We start from the raw sequence: 16,451 nt of genomic DNA, 5'->3' as shown, positions 1-16,451 counted from the left end.
GCTGCAAAAACGAGACTGTAAGTTTCAAATTGTATTTTCCGATGTGCACCAAATATTTGTAAAACCTCTTAGCCCATACCAACACCATTTCCCTCCCAGTTGCTGCTGTTTATTTCTTTCCTTACCGACAGGGCTCGGCCCGCACATCCGCGGATGAAGTCCTGCCCCTCGTTCACTCTGATTGGTCGGAGGGCCTCATTCCTCATTCCTGAAGAAGGGCCTGTGCCCGAATCGTCGAATCTCCTGTTCCCTGGATGCTGCCTGACCTGCTGTGCTCTCAACTTTGATCTCCAGCATCTGCAGACCTCACTTTCTCCTTGGTCGGAGGGCCAACTGCCCCACCAGCTCCGCCCCTGTCCTTCCATTTGTCCGCCACTGACATCAATCATCCGGGGACTATTGTTGGCTGGAGCATGCACAGTGCTTCGTGGCTTTTGTTGCTGTTCATAAATTACAAGAGTGAGGGACAAAGTTAAAAACACACAACCACCTGATGAAGTTGCAGCAACGCTAGTGCTTCCAAATAAACCTGGTGTTCTGTGAATTTTAATTTTGTCCATCCTAATCCAACACCAGCACCTCCAAGTCACGAGTGAGGGAGGAATGCATAACATCTGAACTAGGAACAGGAGAAGACCATCCTGCCCTTTGAGCTTGCTCTGCCATTCAATAAGATCTTGGCTGATCATTTCGTGGACGCAGAACCATTTACCCATGTTCTCACCATATTCCTTAATTAATTATTTCTTGTTAAAAAAAAATCTATCTGAGCTTTAAAAACGTTTACTGAACTAGCATCAACTACTTCCCTAGGCAATGAATTCCATTGAGGTTAAGAAGTTCCTTCTCAATTCAGTCCTAAATTTGCTGCCTCTAATTTTGAAGTGATGCCCTCTTGTCCTAGATTCACCTGCCAGTGGAAACATCCTCTCTACTTCTATTTTATCCATTTCATTCATTATTTTATATGTTTCCATATATATCTGAATTCCAATTAATATAATCCCAATCTACTCAGTCTCTGTTAAGCCAACCCCCTCAACTCCGGAATCAACATAGATAACCTCCTCTGCACACCCTCTAGTGCAAGTACATCCTTTCTCAACTAAGGAGATAAAAACTACATGCAGTACTCCAGGTGTGGCCTCACCAGCACCCAATACAGCTGGAACATAACCTCTGCTTTTCAGCACAATCCCTTCAGCAATGAAGGACAAAATTGCATTTGCCTTCTGAATTGATTGTTATACCTGGTGACCAACCTTCATGCAGAAGGATACTCAGGTGCCTCTGCATATCAAATAATGCAACTTTTTAAAATTCAAGTAATAATCTCTTTTTTAATGTTACTCCAACCAAACAATATGACATTACATATGACCGACCATTGCACACTCACTCAATGTATTTATGTTCCTCTGCAGAGTTTCACAGCCCTCTGCACACTTTGTCCTGCTACTCATCTTAGTGTCATATGCAAACTTTGACACCCTACATGTGGTCCCCAACTCCAAATCATCTGTATCAATTCTAAATAATTGCAGTCCCAACACTGATCCCTCAGGCACACTACTAGTCACTGATTGCCAGCCAGAATAATATGCATTTAAACCCACACTTTGCTTCCTGTTAGTCAACCAATCTTCTATCCATGCTAATACTCTACCCCCAATGCCATGCACCCTTATATTATGCAACAGCCTCTTGCACAGCACCTTGTTGAAGGCCTTTTGGAAATCCAGGTACACCGTATCCACTGGGCTCCCGTTGTCCACCTTGCTTGAAATGTCTTCATAGAATTCCAAAAGATTTGTCGAGCATGACCTGCACTTCATGAACCCATGCTGTGTCTGTCCAATGGGACAATTTCTATCGAATCCCTGCTATTTCGTCCTTGATAATCGACCCAAGCATCTTTCCCACTACAGAGAAGAAGCTAACTGGGGTATAATTCCCCATTTTTTGTCCACCTCCTTTTTAAAATAGTGGTGTCACTTTTGCTGCTTTCCAATCTGCTGGGACTGCCACAATGTCCAGTGAATTTTGGAAAATTACTGTCAGTGCAATAGCTATTTCTCCTGGCATCTCTTTTAGTACCCTGGGACACATTCTGTCAGCGCCAGGAGAATTTTCTATTATTAGCTCAATTACCTCCAACAGTCCAAAACGAGCTGTTCTGTAATAATGATAGTTTCCAAATCCTCACCTACATTTGTCTCTTTGTTAATTACTGGCAAGATATTAGTATCCTCCACTGTGATATGCCATAACTAAATGCTCCTTCTGTTTTTCCAAAGGACCAACATTTACTTTAGCCACTTTTTTCTCATTATGTTTGTTTATATAAACTTTTGCTATCTGTCTTTATAGTCTGTGCTAGTTTATTTTTCTCATGTTCTATCTTACATTTCTTTGCAGCTCTTCTGTGGCTTTCTGTTGACTGTTAAAGTTTTCCCAGTTCTAGTTTCATGCTGGTTTTGGCCACTTTGTATGCCTTTCAATTTGATCACTTTCCTTAGATACCCATCGCAGAGAACGCCTTTTCTTACAGTCCTTCCCTTTCACTGGAATATACCTTTGCTGAGGACTTTGTAAAATGTCTTTGAAAATCTTCCACTGCTCATCAACTGTCCCACCATAAAATCTTTGTTTCCACTGTACATTATCCAGGTTCTCCCTCATTCTATTGTAGTTCCCCATGTCCAAGCACACGACCCAGGTATTAGATTTTATCTTCACACTCTCCATATGTATTAAATTCAACTATACAGTGATCACTTCTTCCGAGAGGATCCCTAACTCTGAGATCACTAATTATTCCTGTCTCATTGCATAGGGCCAGATCTTGGATAGCTTGCTCCCTTGTAGATCCATTTCATACTGTTCAAGTAAAATATCACAGATACACCTAATGAACTCCTCAAAGCTACCCTGACTGAGCTGGTTTGACCAATCTACATGTAGATTAAAATCACCCATGATAATAACCATACCATTTTTACAGGCATCAGTTTTTTTTTGTTTATTGCCCATCCCAATGTGATGTTATTATTTGGTGGCCTATACACTGCACCTATCAGTGACTTTCTTGTTTTGAATGCATCATTCCTGTTTCTCCTAATGTATGGCAAAAATAACAACTACTTGTATTGTACGGAATCTTTCACAATGGCAAATCTCCTAAGGTGCTTCATGGATGATCAAAACATTGATTCAGGAGAATGATTTAAAAAAAAATCTTAAAGGAGGATAGAAAAGGTTAGGGAGGCTATTTGACAGACTTCTGCCCTTGACAGCTCCAATTGTGGAGTGATGCAGGTGGGGTGGGTTGGAAAGGGAACATGCAAAGGGGAAATGGAGGAGTGTAGGCAGTGTATAAGGTCTTAAGGACAAAGGAGGTTCCAGACTGAATCTGTCTGTCATAGACAGTATGGCTGCCTCATGGAGTTTGAAGCACTGCGATGGGTCCATGCAAGTCATGTTAGTCAAGGATAGTATAATGGTTGCTGAGAGTACTTTTGATGAGGACTCTATTACTGAGGTAGTCTGGCCTGAGGTTAGAAACAGGAGAGGAGAGGTCACAGTGCTTGGAGTTTTTTTTATAGGCCTCCGCAGAGTTCCAGGGAAGTGGAAGAGAGGATTAGCAAAATTATTCCGGGTAAAAGCAAAAGTACTAGGGTGGTCATTATGGGGAACTTTAGCTTCCCCAACATTGACTGGGAATACTATAACTCTAGTACGTTGGATGGATCAGTTTTTGTCCAGTGTGTACAGGAGGGTTTCCTGACACAGTATGTTGAAGGGCCGACAAGAGGGGAGGCCACATTACCAAGCACCCGATCCAATGAACCAGACCACGTGTTTGATTTAGTTTTAGGTGAGCACTTTGGAGAGAGTGACCATAATTCAGATACTTTTAGTTTAGCGATGGAAAGGGACAGGTACATGCCACAGGTCAGGAGTTATCGATGGGACAAGAGCAATTATAATGCGATTAGGCAGGAATTAGGATGCATAGAATGGGGTAGCAAAATGCAGGGGATGCAGACAATGAAAATGAGGAGCTGGTTTAAGGAACAGGTATTGCATGTCCTTGATAGGTATGTCACTGTCAGGCAGGGTGGAAGTGATAAGATAAGAGAACCGTGGTTTACTACAGAAATTGCATCTCTTGTTACGAAGAAGAAGGAGACTTATGTGTTGATGAGGCAAGATGATTCAGATGAGGAGATGGGGAGTTACAGATCAGCTAGGAAGGATTTAAAGAGAGAGTTAAGAAGAGCAAAGAGAGGACACGAGCAGTCTTTAGCAAATAGAATAAAGGAGAACCCTAAAGTTTTCTATAGGTATGTGAGGAATAAAATGATGATTAGGGTAGGAATAGATCCAATCAAAGACAGAAGTGGGAAGTTGAGTGTGTACCCTGTGGAGATCGGAGAGGTGCTAACGAACATTTCTCATCGGGAAAAGGAGAATATTGTAGAGGAGAAGAATGTGGTACAAGATATTAGACTAGAAAGGATCGAGATTAGTTTGAAACAGGTGTTTTCAATTCTAGAAGGAGTGAAAGTAGACAAGTCCACTGGGCCAGATGGGATTTATCCGAGGAATCTCTAGGAAGCTAGGGAGGAGATAGCAAAGCATTTGACTTTGATATTTGAGTCGTCATTGTCTACAGGTTTGGTACCAGAGGACTGGAGAATTCCAAATGTTGTGCCTTTGTTCAAGAAGGGCAATAGAGATGACCCAGGTAATTATACACCAGTGAGCCTGACGTCTGTTGTAGGAAAGGTTTTGAAAAGGATTATAAGAGATAAGATTTATAATAATCTTGCAAACAACAATTTGATTTCAGATAATCAACATGGTTTCGTCAAGGGCAGGTCGTGTCTCGCAAACCTCAGTTTTTTTGAGAAGTTGACCAAGCATGCAGATGAGGGTAGGGCAGTTGACGTGGTATACATGGACTTCAATAAAGCCTTTGATAAGGTTCCATATGGTAGGCTGTTGGAGAAAATGCAGAGGCATGGAATTGAGGGTGATTTAGCAGTTTGGATTAGAAACTGGCTTTCTAAAGGAAGGCTTAGTGGTGGTTGATGAAAAATATTCAACTGGAGTCCAGTTACTAGTGGTGTGCCACAAAGATCTGTTTTGGGACCACTGCTGTTTGTTATTTTTAGAAATGACTTAGACGCAGGCATAGGTGGATGGATTAGTAAATTTGCAGACGACACTAAAGTCTGTGGAGTAGTGGACAGTGTGGAAGAGTGTTACAGGGGGATTTGTATAAACTGCAGAATTGGGCTGAGAGGTGGCAAACGGAGTTCAATGCAGCTAAATGTGAAGTGATGCACTTTGAGAAGAATAACAGGAAGGCAGAGTAGTGGGTCAATGGAAAGATTCTTGGTCGTGTGGATATGCAGAGGGATGTTGGAGTCCTTCTACATAGATCCCTGAAAGTTGCCACCCAGGTGCCACCCACGGTGTGTTAGGTTTAATTCAGAGAGTAATTGAGTTCCAGAGCCGCAATATCATGCTGCAAATATACAAAACGCTGGTGCGGCCATATTTGGAATATTGTGTGCAGTTCTGGTGCCCATATTTCAGGAAGGACGTGGTGGAATTGGAAAAGGTGCAGAGGAGATTAACCAGGATGTTGCCTAGTCTGGAGGGAAGGTTTTATGAGGAAAGGCTGAGAGACTTGAACCTGTTCTCTTTGGCAAGAAGGAGGCTAAGAGGGGATTTGATAGAGACATACAAGATGATCAGAGGCTTAGATAGGGTAGACAGTGGAAGGGTTTTTCTAGGATGATGATGTCAGTGTGCACAAGGGCCATGACTGCAAATGAGGAGTGATAGATTTAAGACAGATGTCAGAGGCATGTTCTTTACTCAGAGAGTGGTAAGGGTGTGAAATGTACTACTTGCTAATGTAGACAACTCAGCCAAATCAGGAAGATTTAAACAATCCTTAGATAAGCACATGGGTGATTTTAGGATAGTGTACGGGGACGAGCTGAGAACAGTTCACAGGCTGGCGCAACATCAAGGACCGAAGGGCCTGTTCTGCGCTGTATTGTTCTATGACTCTTGTGCTACAAGAGATTTCTGCTGTCTTAAACAGAGTGACAGATCTTGTATTGTGGGCTTACGAAACGTCACTGATCTCTACCAAACATGTATGAGGTAGAGTCAGGGCAATAATAAGATGCTGTAAAAGGAGGGGAACAGTTAACTCCAAACAAAACCCTGCTCCTTCTCATCTATTTTCACCTCCAAAACTGAGCGCCTTTCAGAAAAGCACCTCCATATCCCACCACAACACTTTGCCCCACAATCGTGGTATCTGGCTGTGCACGAGGAGTGGAACAGTCTGTACTGGGACCCACTGGGGCCATGAAACACTTGGTAAAGACTAAAATCATCTGAGCATTGAGAGCACCACGACATTGTATGCATTTTCTTTTTGTTTTAATCTGTTCCTGACTTCCCTTGTTTTTCCTTATGAACCTGTTCAAAGTTGTTATTACACACACCTGCACAAGCTGTGAATTGAACTCAGGTCTCTCAGTCCAAGATTCGGGATATTTTCACCACATCACAAGGCATCGACTCTCACTTCCCTTGTCCTTCAGCCTGCTGAGTTATGCCTGAGTCAACGCTGCAATTGGGAGGAAGGGGAGGAAGGGGAGGAACTGGAGGACCGAACAGCGGCCGGTCCGCCAACCAGAATGAGTGAGGAGCGGGGTCAAATCACTCTCGGGGAATGATTGGTCAGAAAGCAAACTGTTTTGCACGATTGTGATCATTTTCACTCCATAGTGGAGCATTAAACCTCTCTCATAAATCAATGTGAGATTTTAAGAAGTTAAAAATCACACAACACCAGGTTATAGTCCAACAGGTTTAATTGGAAGAACACTAACTTTCGGAGCGACGCTCCTTCATCAGGTGATTGTGTCACCTGATGAAGGAGAGTCGCTCCGAAAGCTAGTGTGCTTCCAATTAAACCTGTTGGACTATAATCTGGTGTTGTGTGATTTTTAATTTTGTACACCCCAGTCCAACACCGGCAACTTCGAATCGAGATTTTAAGAAGTAGTTGAAATGTAAATCTGATAACGTACATATTTCCAATCGATTTACACAACTAGAGTAAGAAACTTATTTTCAAACTCCAAGAACGATTGATAATTTACATACCTGGCCGGTATGGTTAAGATAAACCGAACAATCTGCTTACATGCTGGACACCTCCATGTCTCTAACTCGACAGTACAGTTGTTAATGACAAATATTTCACCCATGATCCTGTGCAGGTATGAAGATTATTTCTCAACTCACCAATAATCTCAGACGCACGCGCAGTTTGGTTTCCATGTGGAGCATGCGCAGTGTCACATTGATCAGGACACAGAGAGAGAGAGAGAGACATATGGAGCTGCTTTCTCTGGCAGTGGCTGCGATCGGCTTCAGAGAGCGGCGCTCAGAGCCCGTGAGAGGGGGCCTCTCTGGGAGAAAGGAGCGGAGACAATTCACAAGTCCTGGATACAGGTTGAAAAAAAGCCCGGGTAAGGAGGTGGCGGTCTCTGATCAGGGAAGGGCCCCAGGGTCACGGCCGCCATTTGTTTGAGGGAAGTGGGAGCGCGGGCCTGAGGGCTGCCATTTTGAGGAGGTCAAGCTGTAGGAGGGCGGGGCTATCGGGGTCTGGAGAACAATCAGAGGAAAAGGAAGACCCATTGTTATTGATTAATTCCACGAACACAGCTTCACTGGGCGGTCTCGCAGGAATATCCTCTCACAGTCATCTGTCTCCTGGTGCATTGAGCTGCCTGTCCTGTCCCTCCCTCAGCTGGTGTTCTGTAATACCTGTGATATCCCAATCCCATTTTAGATTGCTTCACTAAAGACAGGAATGTACCCGATGGATTTTTCTTAACATCAGCAATTGTTTAATACTCACAGGTTTTTAATTGCATCTTTTTTGAAGCATTTAATTCACATTCAATCATTTGCAACGGTGGGATTTGAATCTGTGTCCAGAGAACATGTGCTGAGTTTATGGATAAATTGCCTCACAATAAGGCCATCGCTTCACCTTCTCACAGGTTGCACATCCCACTGCAACACGAATCACAGCCCTTTCTTCCTGCACAATTGTTTGATCCTGCACTCTGGTGATATCACTCAGTATCTCTCCACGTGGGGTCCCTCACTGTGTGGGTCTAATTGCTGCCTCTGTCAGCGTCTCTCACTCTTGCAGCTACTCCAGATCCTGAGCCAACAGAATTCTCCACTCCAGAGAGATGAGGCAGCACAGGCCAGGAATGGAGACTGGGATTTTCCAGATCTACGTGGGGCTTAGTGCCATTCTACATGTATAGCCCTCACAGCATCAGTCTAATTTCCCATTGTGCCTACTTCTGTGTCTTCTACAGGTACTCGGGGAGTTCCTCGGGACTTGCCAACTGCTGGTTGGGACGATGGTTGGTCAGTCAGAGAGATAATGGTCAGGGAGGTCGCAACCCTCAATAAATCCTGCCGCCAGGTAAGATCATTCCAGTGCAGAGAGCATTGAGAGGGCTCCAAACAAGACATGACATAGATATAGTGGTGCAGAGCGAGCACAGTACAGACACCCCCAGGTTCAGTCACCACCTTTACTTTAAGTTTTGTTTTGTACTGAGACAGCATCGTAGTTCCCAGTTTTCAATCCAAGTATGTGCTGCCTTGGTGAGCATTAGGACAACAGAGGGAAAAGCGGGCCTGCAACGAGAGGGTGGTAATGCTGCCTGGGATCTTTTTGTTCCCTATTCCCTCTCCAGTACTGTATCTATGGCTCGTCTTGTGGACCAGTGTCTTCAATCATTCTAACTCCTATTACAGTTCCTATCTCTGTCATCTCCTCTCCTCTCACCAATTTCTTGACATATTTGAAACCTCCAGTCCAGATGCCCATCCATATCGCTGTAACTTGCGTCAGTTTCTACAACATGCCTTGTCTTGATAGTCTCCTCCTCCAACAACTGAAGACATAGGGTCTGTTTCTGTGCGGCATGACTCTTCGGCCGAGGTTTCCGAAATGGAATGAGTCGCATTTGCCTGTGTTTGGCCCATATCCCTTCAAATCTTCTCCTCTCCATGTACCTGCCCAAGTGTCTTTTCCATGTTGCAACTGTACTTGTTTTCACCATTTCCTTTGGCAGTCCATTCCATCTATGCACCATCCTCTGTGGAAAATGTTGCCCCTCAGCTCCCTCTTTAAATCCTTACTTTCTCACCTCACATTTATGCCTCTAGCTTTGGACTCACATACCCTTGGCTTTTCACCTTACTTAGGCCCTACATGGTTTCATAAACCTTTATAAGGTCAACCCGTGGCCTCCTCTACCCAGGAAAAATATTGATGACAACATTACAAATATCTCCAACTCATGTACTCAATGCTCTGACCAATGAAGACAAGTGTGCCAAATGCTGCTTTCCCCACCCTGTCCGCCTGTGATGTCACTTCCAAGGAACAATGTAACTGCATCTCTTGGTCTCTCTCTGTTCGATAACACTGCCCAGGGCGCTGCCATTAACTGCATTAGTCCTCCCTGGTTTGTCTGAACTAAATCCAACACCTGAATTAAATTCCATCTTTCATTCCTTGGCCCACTGACCCAGTTGATTAACATCCCCTTCGATAACTATATTCCCTGCCCACTCTTCCACTAATCTTGGTATCCACAAACATACTAACAGGGACTCCTATATTTTCACTCAAATTGTTTATGTAAATGGTGCACAACAGTGGTCCCAGCACCAATCCTGAAAGCACACTGTAGGTCAGAGGCCTCCAGTCTGAACAACAACCCTCTCCCACTACCCTCTGTCTCCCACTGTCATCCCATTTTGTATCCAGTTGGCTAGCTCTCCCTGATCCCTTGTGACCTACCCTTACTAATCAATGTATCATGCTACACCCTGACCAAGGGTTGCTGAAGCCAGAAACAACATCTGTTGCTCTGCCTTCATCTATCTTCAAGTCAAGTTTGTGGGACATATTTTCCCATGCACAAAGCCATGCTGGCTGCCGTAATCAGTCCTTGTCTTTCCAAATGCCATGTAAGTCCTACCAATCAGACTGAGCTCCAATAAGTGTCGCACCCTGATGTCTGGTCATCAGTCTGTAGTTTCCTGGCTTCCTCTTGCAGCCTTTCTTAATTAATGACACAATATTATAATCATAGTCAGAGAGTAATACCGCACTGTTCAGTTAATGCTAACCATACTCTAAAACGGATCTCATCCCACCTGCCTGTTCCTTGATCATATCGCTTCAAACCTTTCCTATTCCTGTACTAATCCTGATGTCTTTTAAACATTGTAATTGTCCTCACATTCATCCCTTCCTTGGGAAGTTCATTCCACACACAATCCACCCTCTGTGTAACAATGTGACCCTCACGTCTTTTTTTTAAGTATCTCTCCTCTTACACTTAAAAATGTAGCTTCTAGTCTTGAAACTCCCCGATCCTTGGGAAAAGACATTACCTCTATCTATTCCCCGCATTATTTTATAAACTTCTACGAGGTCATTAGATTAGATTAGATTAGATTAGATTACTTACAGAGTGGAAACAGGCCCTTCGGCCCAACAAGTCCACACCGCCCCGCCGAAGCGCAACCCACCCATACCCCTGCATTTACCCCTTACCTAACACTACGGGCAATTTAGCATGGCCAATTTACCTGACCTGCACATCTTTGGACTGAGGGAGGAAACCGGAGCACCCGGAGGAAACCCACGCAGACACGGGGAGAACGTGCAAACTCCACACAGTCAATCGCCTGAGGCGGGAATTGAACCGGGTCTCTGGCGCTGTGAGGTAGCAGTGCTAACCACTGTGCCACCGTGCCATCATCTGTCAACATTCAGGTTTCAGTGAAAAAATACCAACCTATTCAGCCTTTCTTTATAACTGAAATCTTCCATAACCAGCCACATCCCAGTAAATGTCAACTGAACCATCTCGAGCTTAATAATATCCTTCCGATAACTGGGCGACCAGAACTGAACACAGTATTCCAGAAGAGGACGCACTAATGGTCTGTATAATCTCAATGTGACTTCCCAACTCCTATATTTAAAGCAGTGAAAGCAAGTGTGGCAACCACCTTTTTAACCATCCTGTTTATGTACCTATACCTCGAGGTCCCTCTGTTCTACAACACTACCGAAGGTCCTACCATTAATTGTATAAGTCCTGCCCGTGTTTGTTGTTCCAAATGCATTACCTTGCAATTATTCAGATTGAACTCCATCTACAGTTTTTCAGCCATTCACGCATTTCCACAGGATCCCTTTGTAATCTCAGAAAACCTTCTTCACTATCCACAATGCCACTCTCCAGTCTACCTGCCTATCACACATAGCTCTCTATGGTACAAATATCTCTGCTAGGGGCCCTACAATTTCTTCACCAGCTTGCCACAATGTCCTGAGATACATTTGATCAGGTCCTGGGGATTTATCTACCTCTGTGTTTTAAAACCTCTTGCACCTCCTTTTCTATAATGTGGACTCATTTCAAGACATTGAGTCATAGAGATGTATAGCATGGAAACAGATCCTTCGGACCAACTCCTGCTTGATGTATCTAGTCACATTTGCCAGAATTTTGCCAATATCCCTCTAAAACATAGAACATAGAAGAATACAGCGCAGTACAGGCCCTTTGGCTCTCGATGTTGCGCTGATCCAAGCCCACCTAACCTACACTAGCCCACTATCCTCCATATGCCTATCCAATGCCCGCTTAAATGCCCATAAAGAGGGAGAGTCCACCACTGCTACTGGCAGGGCATTCCATGAACTCACGACTCGCTGAGTAAAGAACCTACCCCTAACATCTGTCCTATACCTACCACCCCTTAATTTAAAGCTATGCCCCCTCGTAATAGCTGACTCCATACGTGGAAAAAGGTTCTCACGGTCAACCCTATCTAAACCCCTAATCATCTTGTACACCTCTATCAAACCTTCTTATTCATATACCCATCCACATTCCTTTTAAATGTATTTCTATCAGCCTCCACTAATTCCTCTGGCAGCTTATTCCATACACTCTGCGGGAGCCAGTTTTCTTTTAGGCCTCTTTGAAAAGTTCCCCTCACATTTTAAAGTTATGCCCTGTCGGTTTGGAATCCCCCAGCCTGGGGAAAGACCTTGTCTATTGACTCTCAATGACCATCATGATTTTAAACACCTTTATCAGGTAACTCCTCAGCCTCCCATGTTCAAGTGAAAACAGCCCCAGCTTATTCAGGCTTTTCCCTGAAGAGCAAACCCTCCAACCCTGGCAGCATCCTTGTTAATTTCTTCTGAACCCTTTCATGTTCCACAACATCCTTCCGATGGCATTGAGACCAGAATTGCACACAGTATTCCAATAGTAGTCAGGCCAAACACTGTTTAGTCCCCCGAGCGCCCCAGTCTTTATCCACAGTAGTTCCAAAGTGAAATATTTGTTTCGGATCTTGTAGTTTCACACATCGTTGGCTTCAATGATCACTAAGGATACCGGTTTTGTCCCTAGCTCTTCTTTTGCTCTTAATGCACTTGTAGAATCTCTTTCAATTTTCCTTAACTTTCATGCCCCCTTTTTTCATTCCTGATTTCCATCCTAAGTGTATTTCTACAGCCCCGATGTTCCTGAAAGGATTCACTTGAGTCAACCAGTTATGTGCCCCCCTGTTTTCTTGACCACAGCCTCGAAACTCAGCCAGAGTTTCCTAATTCAGTCAGCATTGAGCTGCACACTAACAGGAACATGCTGGCGCTGAATGCTCTTTTTATCTCGGTTTTAAAATATTCCTACTTGCCAGACTTCCCTTTACCTGCAAATAGCCTCCCCAGATCTACTTTTAAAATTCATGACTAATACTATCTTGCTCCATTTTATAACTTGAACTTGTGGACCAGGCCTGTCCTTTTCCATCGCTATTTTCAAACGAATACAATTGTGGTGACTTTCCAAAGTGCTCCCCCACTAACACCTCAGTGACATTCCCTAGCTTGTTTCCCAAGGGGAGGTCAGGTATAGACCCATTCTCCAGTTGGGCCATTTACATGATGACTGTCTACCTGTGCTGACACCTTCAGACATCCAGGGACTTCCCAACAAGGTCCCTGTTTTCCTCAGTACTCCAGGAGGACCTACCATTCATGATGTATACGGTTTGCTTATTAGACTTCCCATAGTGCATTACCTCACAGTGATCAGAAGTAAACTCTGTCTGCCATTACTCTGCTCAATTTATCATCTGATCGATATCAGACTGCAGCCTGAGACCATCCCCCTCACTGTGGACAACACCCTCACCTTTCATGTCATCTGCAAACCTATTAATGATTCCTTCTGCTTTCACATCCGAGATATTAATGTACATAATAACCAGCAATGGTTCCTGCACAGATCCCTGTGTTACATCCGCTGGCCAAAGGCTTCCAATCATAAAAACAACCCTCCACCAATTGTGGATCCAATTTACCAACTTGCCTTGGATCCCATGGGCTCTTCCCTTTTGGACCAGCCTTCCATGTGGGACCTTGTCAAAGACCTTAATGAACTCTATGTAACCCGCATCATCTGCACTGCCCTCATCAATATCAGAGGACAATCCTCAAGCAAATCCATACAGACAATCCCTAATTTATTCCTGTCCTTTCAAATGTTGATCCTCCTGTCCCTCAGAATTGTTTCCAATAATTTCCCTCCCCCTGCTGTCAGACTATCTGTTCTGTAATTACCTGGCCTATCCCTGCTGCTCTTGTATAAAGGAACCACATTAGCGATCCTCCAGTCGTTCAGCACTTCATCTGTGGCCAGCAAAGTATTAAATATATCCGCCAGGGCCCCAGCAATCTGCTCCATTACCTCCCAGAGCAGCCGGAGATATATTTTATTGTTACTGGGTATTTCTCCACCTTTTTGCCTGTGAAAACATTTAACTCCTCCTCCTCATTGATCTTAGTATGTTCCAGAACCTCACCATCCCCGGCTACAATGCCTTGCTCCTGTGTGAATACAGATGGGAAGTATTCATTGAAGACCTCACCTACTTCCTCTGGCTCCATGCACGGTTTGTCCCTTTGGTTTCCAACAGGCCCCACTGCTTAGTTGGGAATTCTCTTACTCTAACTGTACTTATTAAATACCTTGTGGATTTTCATTAACATTATTTGCTAAGGATATTTTGTGACCGTTGTTTGCCTGTTCATTTTTAAGGACCACCACCCCCCCCCCCCCACCACCACCTCCCTGCCCCACACACTCTAGACTTTTGAATTGCTTCATCTGTTTCTATTGCACTGTAGTTTTTTTTATCAAACGCACACTATCGCTTGATCAGTATTTGCTAGATGTGCTGTTTGAGCCATTCATTCCTCGCAAAACACATTTGCTCTGAATTCTCACTGCATCACATTAAACGTCTCCCGTGTTCCAAATAGAGACTCCAACAAGTGTAGTTCCTTCCAGTCGAGGCTTGCCAGTCTATTGATAACATAGAGTGACAGTGGTAATCTAATGATAAATGGCCTCCCCAAGTTTAGATACTTAGCTTCTGCATTATCCTTATCTCTTTCCATAATGTCATTGAAGCTAACAGTTATGGTCTCTGTGCTCAAAAAAGCTCCATAAATCCTCATCTCTATCATCTTGTCCAGAACCTACAGCCCACCCTGTTTCTAACATTCTCGAGTCCTTACTAACCTCCCCATCTGTGCACCTCCCTCCAACCTCTAGAGCACATGATATCACTGTAACCTTCTCCAGTCCCCACGGCACTCATGCATTCTCCTATTTACAATGGTGGGTTTTGAACATTAGCTGAGTCTCTGGATAAATAGCACAGCGATAATACCACCTGGCCATCACTTTGCCTTCTCCCAGGTTTCCCATTCCTGAGCATTGACACAGCAGCAAAATGAATCAAAACCCCTTCTTCTTACATAATGGTTTGCTCCTGAAATCTTCCTGCACTCTGCTGATATCACTCAGTATCTCTCTGTTTGGTATCCCTCACTATGAGGGTCTAATTGCTGCCGCTGTCAGTGTCTCTCACTCTTGCAGCTACTCCAGATCCTGAGCCAACAGAAATCTCCTCTCCAGAGAGACGAAGCAGCACAGGCCAGGGATGGAGACTGGGATTTTCCAGGTCAGTGTGGCAATTATTACCATTCTGCATGTGTTTCCTTTACCCTAATTTCAGAGTCTGTTTATTTCTCTGTCTTCTGTAGGTATTTAGTAAGTTCCTGACTCAATAGACTTCCCAATTGCTGGGTGTCTCCTCCATCACCTTATTGAAGATGGTTGGTCAGCCAGAGTGACAAAGGGAAGGGAGATCTGGAGCATTCAATAAATCCTGCAGTGAGGTAAGATCACTCACAGTGCACAGAGCAGAGAGCAATGCGAGGGCTCCAAACATCAGCTAACAGGACATGACACAGATACAGTGCTGGAGGGGGAGCACAGTACAGACACACCCCAGGCTCAATCACCACCCCCACTGTAAGTATTGTTGCACTGACACAGTATCGAGAGTTCCCGGTTTTCAATCCAGGCCTGTGCTGTTTTGGTGAGCATCTGGACAACAGAAGGGAAAGCAGGCCTCCCACGAGAGGGATGGAATGCTGCCTGGGATCTCTCTGTTTTTGTATTTTCCCCCAACACTGTATCTATGGCATGTCTCGTGGACCAGTACCTTCAATAAGTTTTAACTCCTGTAACAGCTCTTAGCTCTGTCGCCTCCTCCCTTCTCGAAAGTCCCTCCCCATAATTGAAACGTACTGCATTCCAGACTACCATCCCTATCTCTGTAACTTGCTTCAGCCTCAACAACATGCCTTATCTCGGTAGTCTCCTCCTCCAATAACTGGAGACAGAGTCATGCAGCACGAAAATAGTTCCTTCGATCCAACTAGTCCATGTTGACCAGAGTCCCTGACCGAGTCGCGTTTCCCTGCATTTGACCCAAATCTTTTTTACATGTTGTTATTGTACTTTTCTCTATCACCTGCACCATCCTCTGTGTGAAAAATGTTCTCTTCCAATTCCTTTTAAGTCTTTCCCCTCTCGCCTTATATTTATTCCCTCTAGAACATAGAACATGGTGACACAGTACAGGCCCTTCGGCTCTCGATGTTGCGCCAACCTGTGGAACCAATGTGAAGCCCAAGTAGCCAACACTATTCCATTCTCGTCCATGTGACTATCCAATGACCGTTTAAATGCCCTTTAGGTTAGCAGATCAACTCCTGTTGTAGGCAGTTTGTTCCATGCCCCTACTACTCTGAGTAAAGAAACTATCTCTGACATCTGTCATATATCTTTCACCCCTCAATTTAAAGCTATCCCCCCTCAAGCTAGGTATCGCCATCTGAGGGAAAAGGCTCTCACTGT

General features: G+C 44.3%; 1 protein-coding gene across 1 annotated transcript; it reads left to right on the top strand.

The window, feature by feature from the left end:
• Nucleotides 1-7,435: 7,435 nt before the first annotated feature.
• LOC148141170 (uncharacterized) lies at nt 7,436-15,425 on the top strand. The gene is made up of 4 exons (XM_087978439.1): nt 7,436-7,571; nt 8,439-8,548; nt 15,123-15,207; nt 15,290-15,425. Exons 1-4 carry the CDS (start codon nt 7,436-7,438, stop codon nt 15,295-15,297), a joined length of 339 nt encoding a protein of 112 aa, XP_087834565.1. The 3' UTR covers nt 15,298-15,425.
• Nucleotides 15,426-16,451: the final 1,026 nt, after the last annotated feature.

This window comes from Chiloscyllium plagiosum, unplaced genomic scaffold (genome assembly GCF_037043375.1).
Source record: "Chiloscyllium plagiosum isolate Xiang-an unplaced genomic scaffold, Cpla_swu_hap1 HiC_scaffold_34, whole genome shotgun sequence".
Lineage (NCBI taxonomy): Eukaryota > Metazoa > Chordata > Chondrichthyes > Orectolobiformes > Hemiscylliidae > Chiloscyllium > Chiloscyllium plagiosum.
This window is presented reverse-complemented; position numbering and strand designations above follow the sequence as displayed.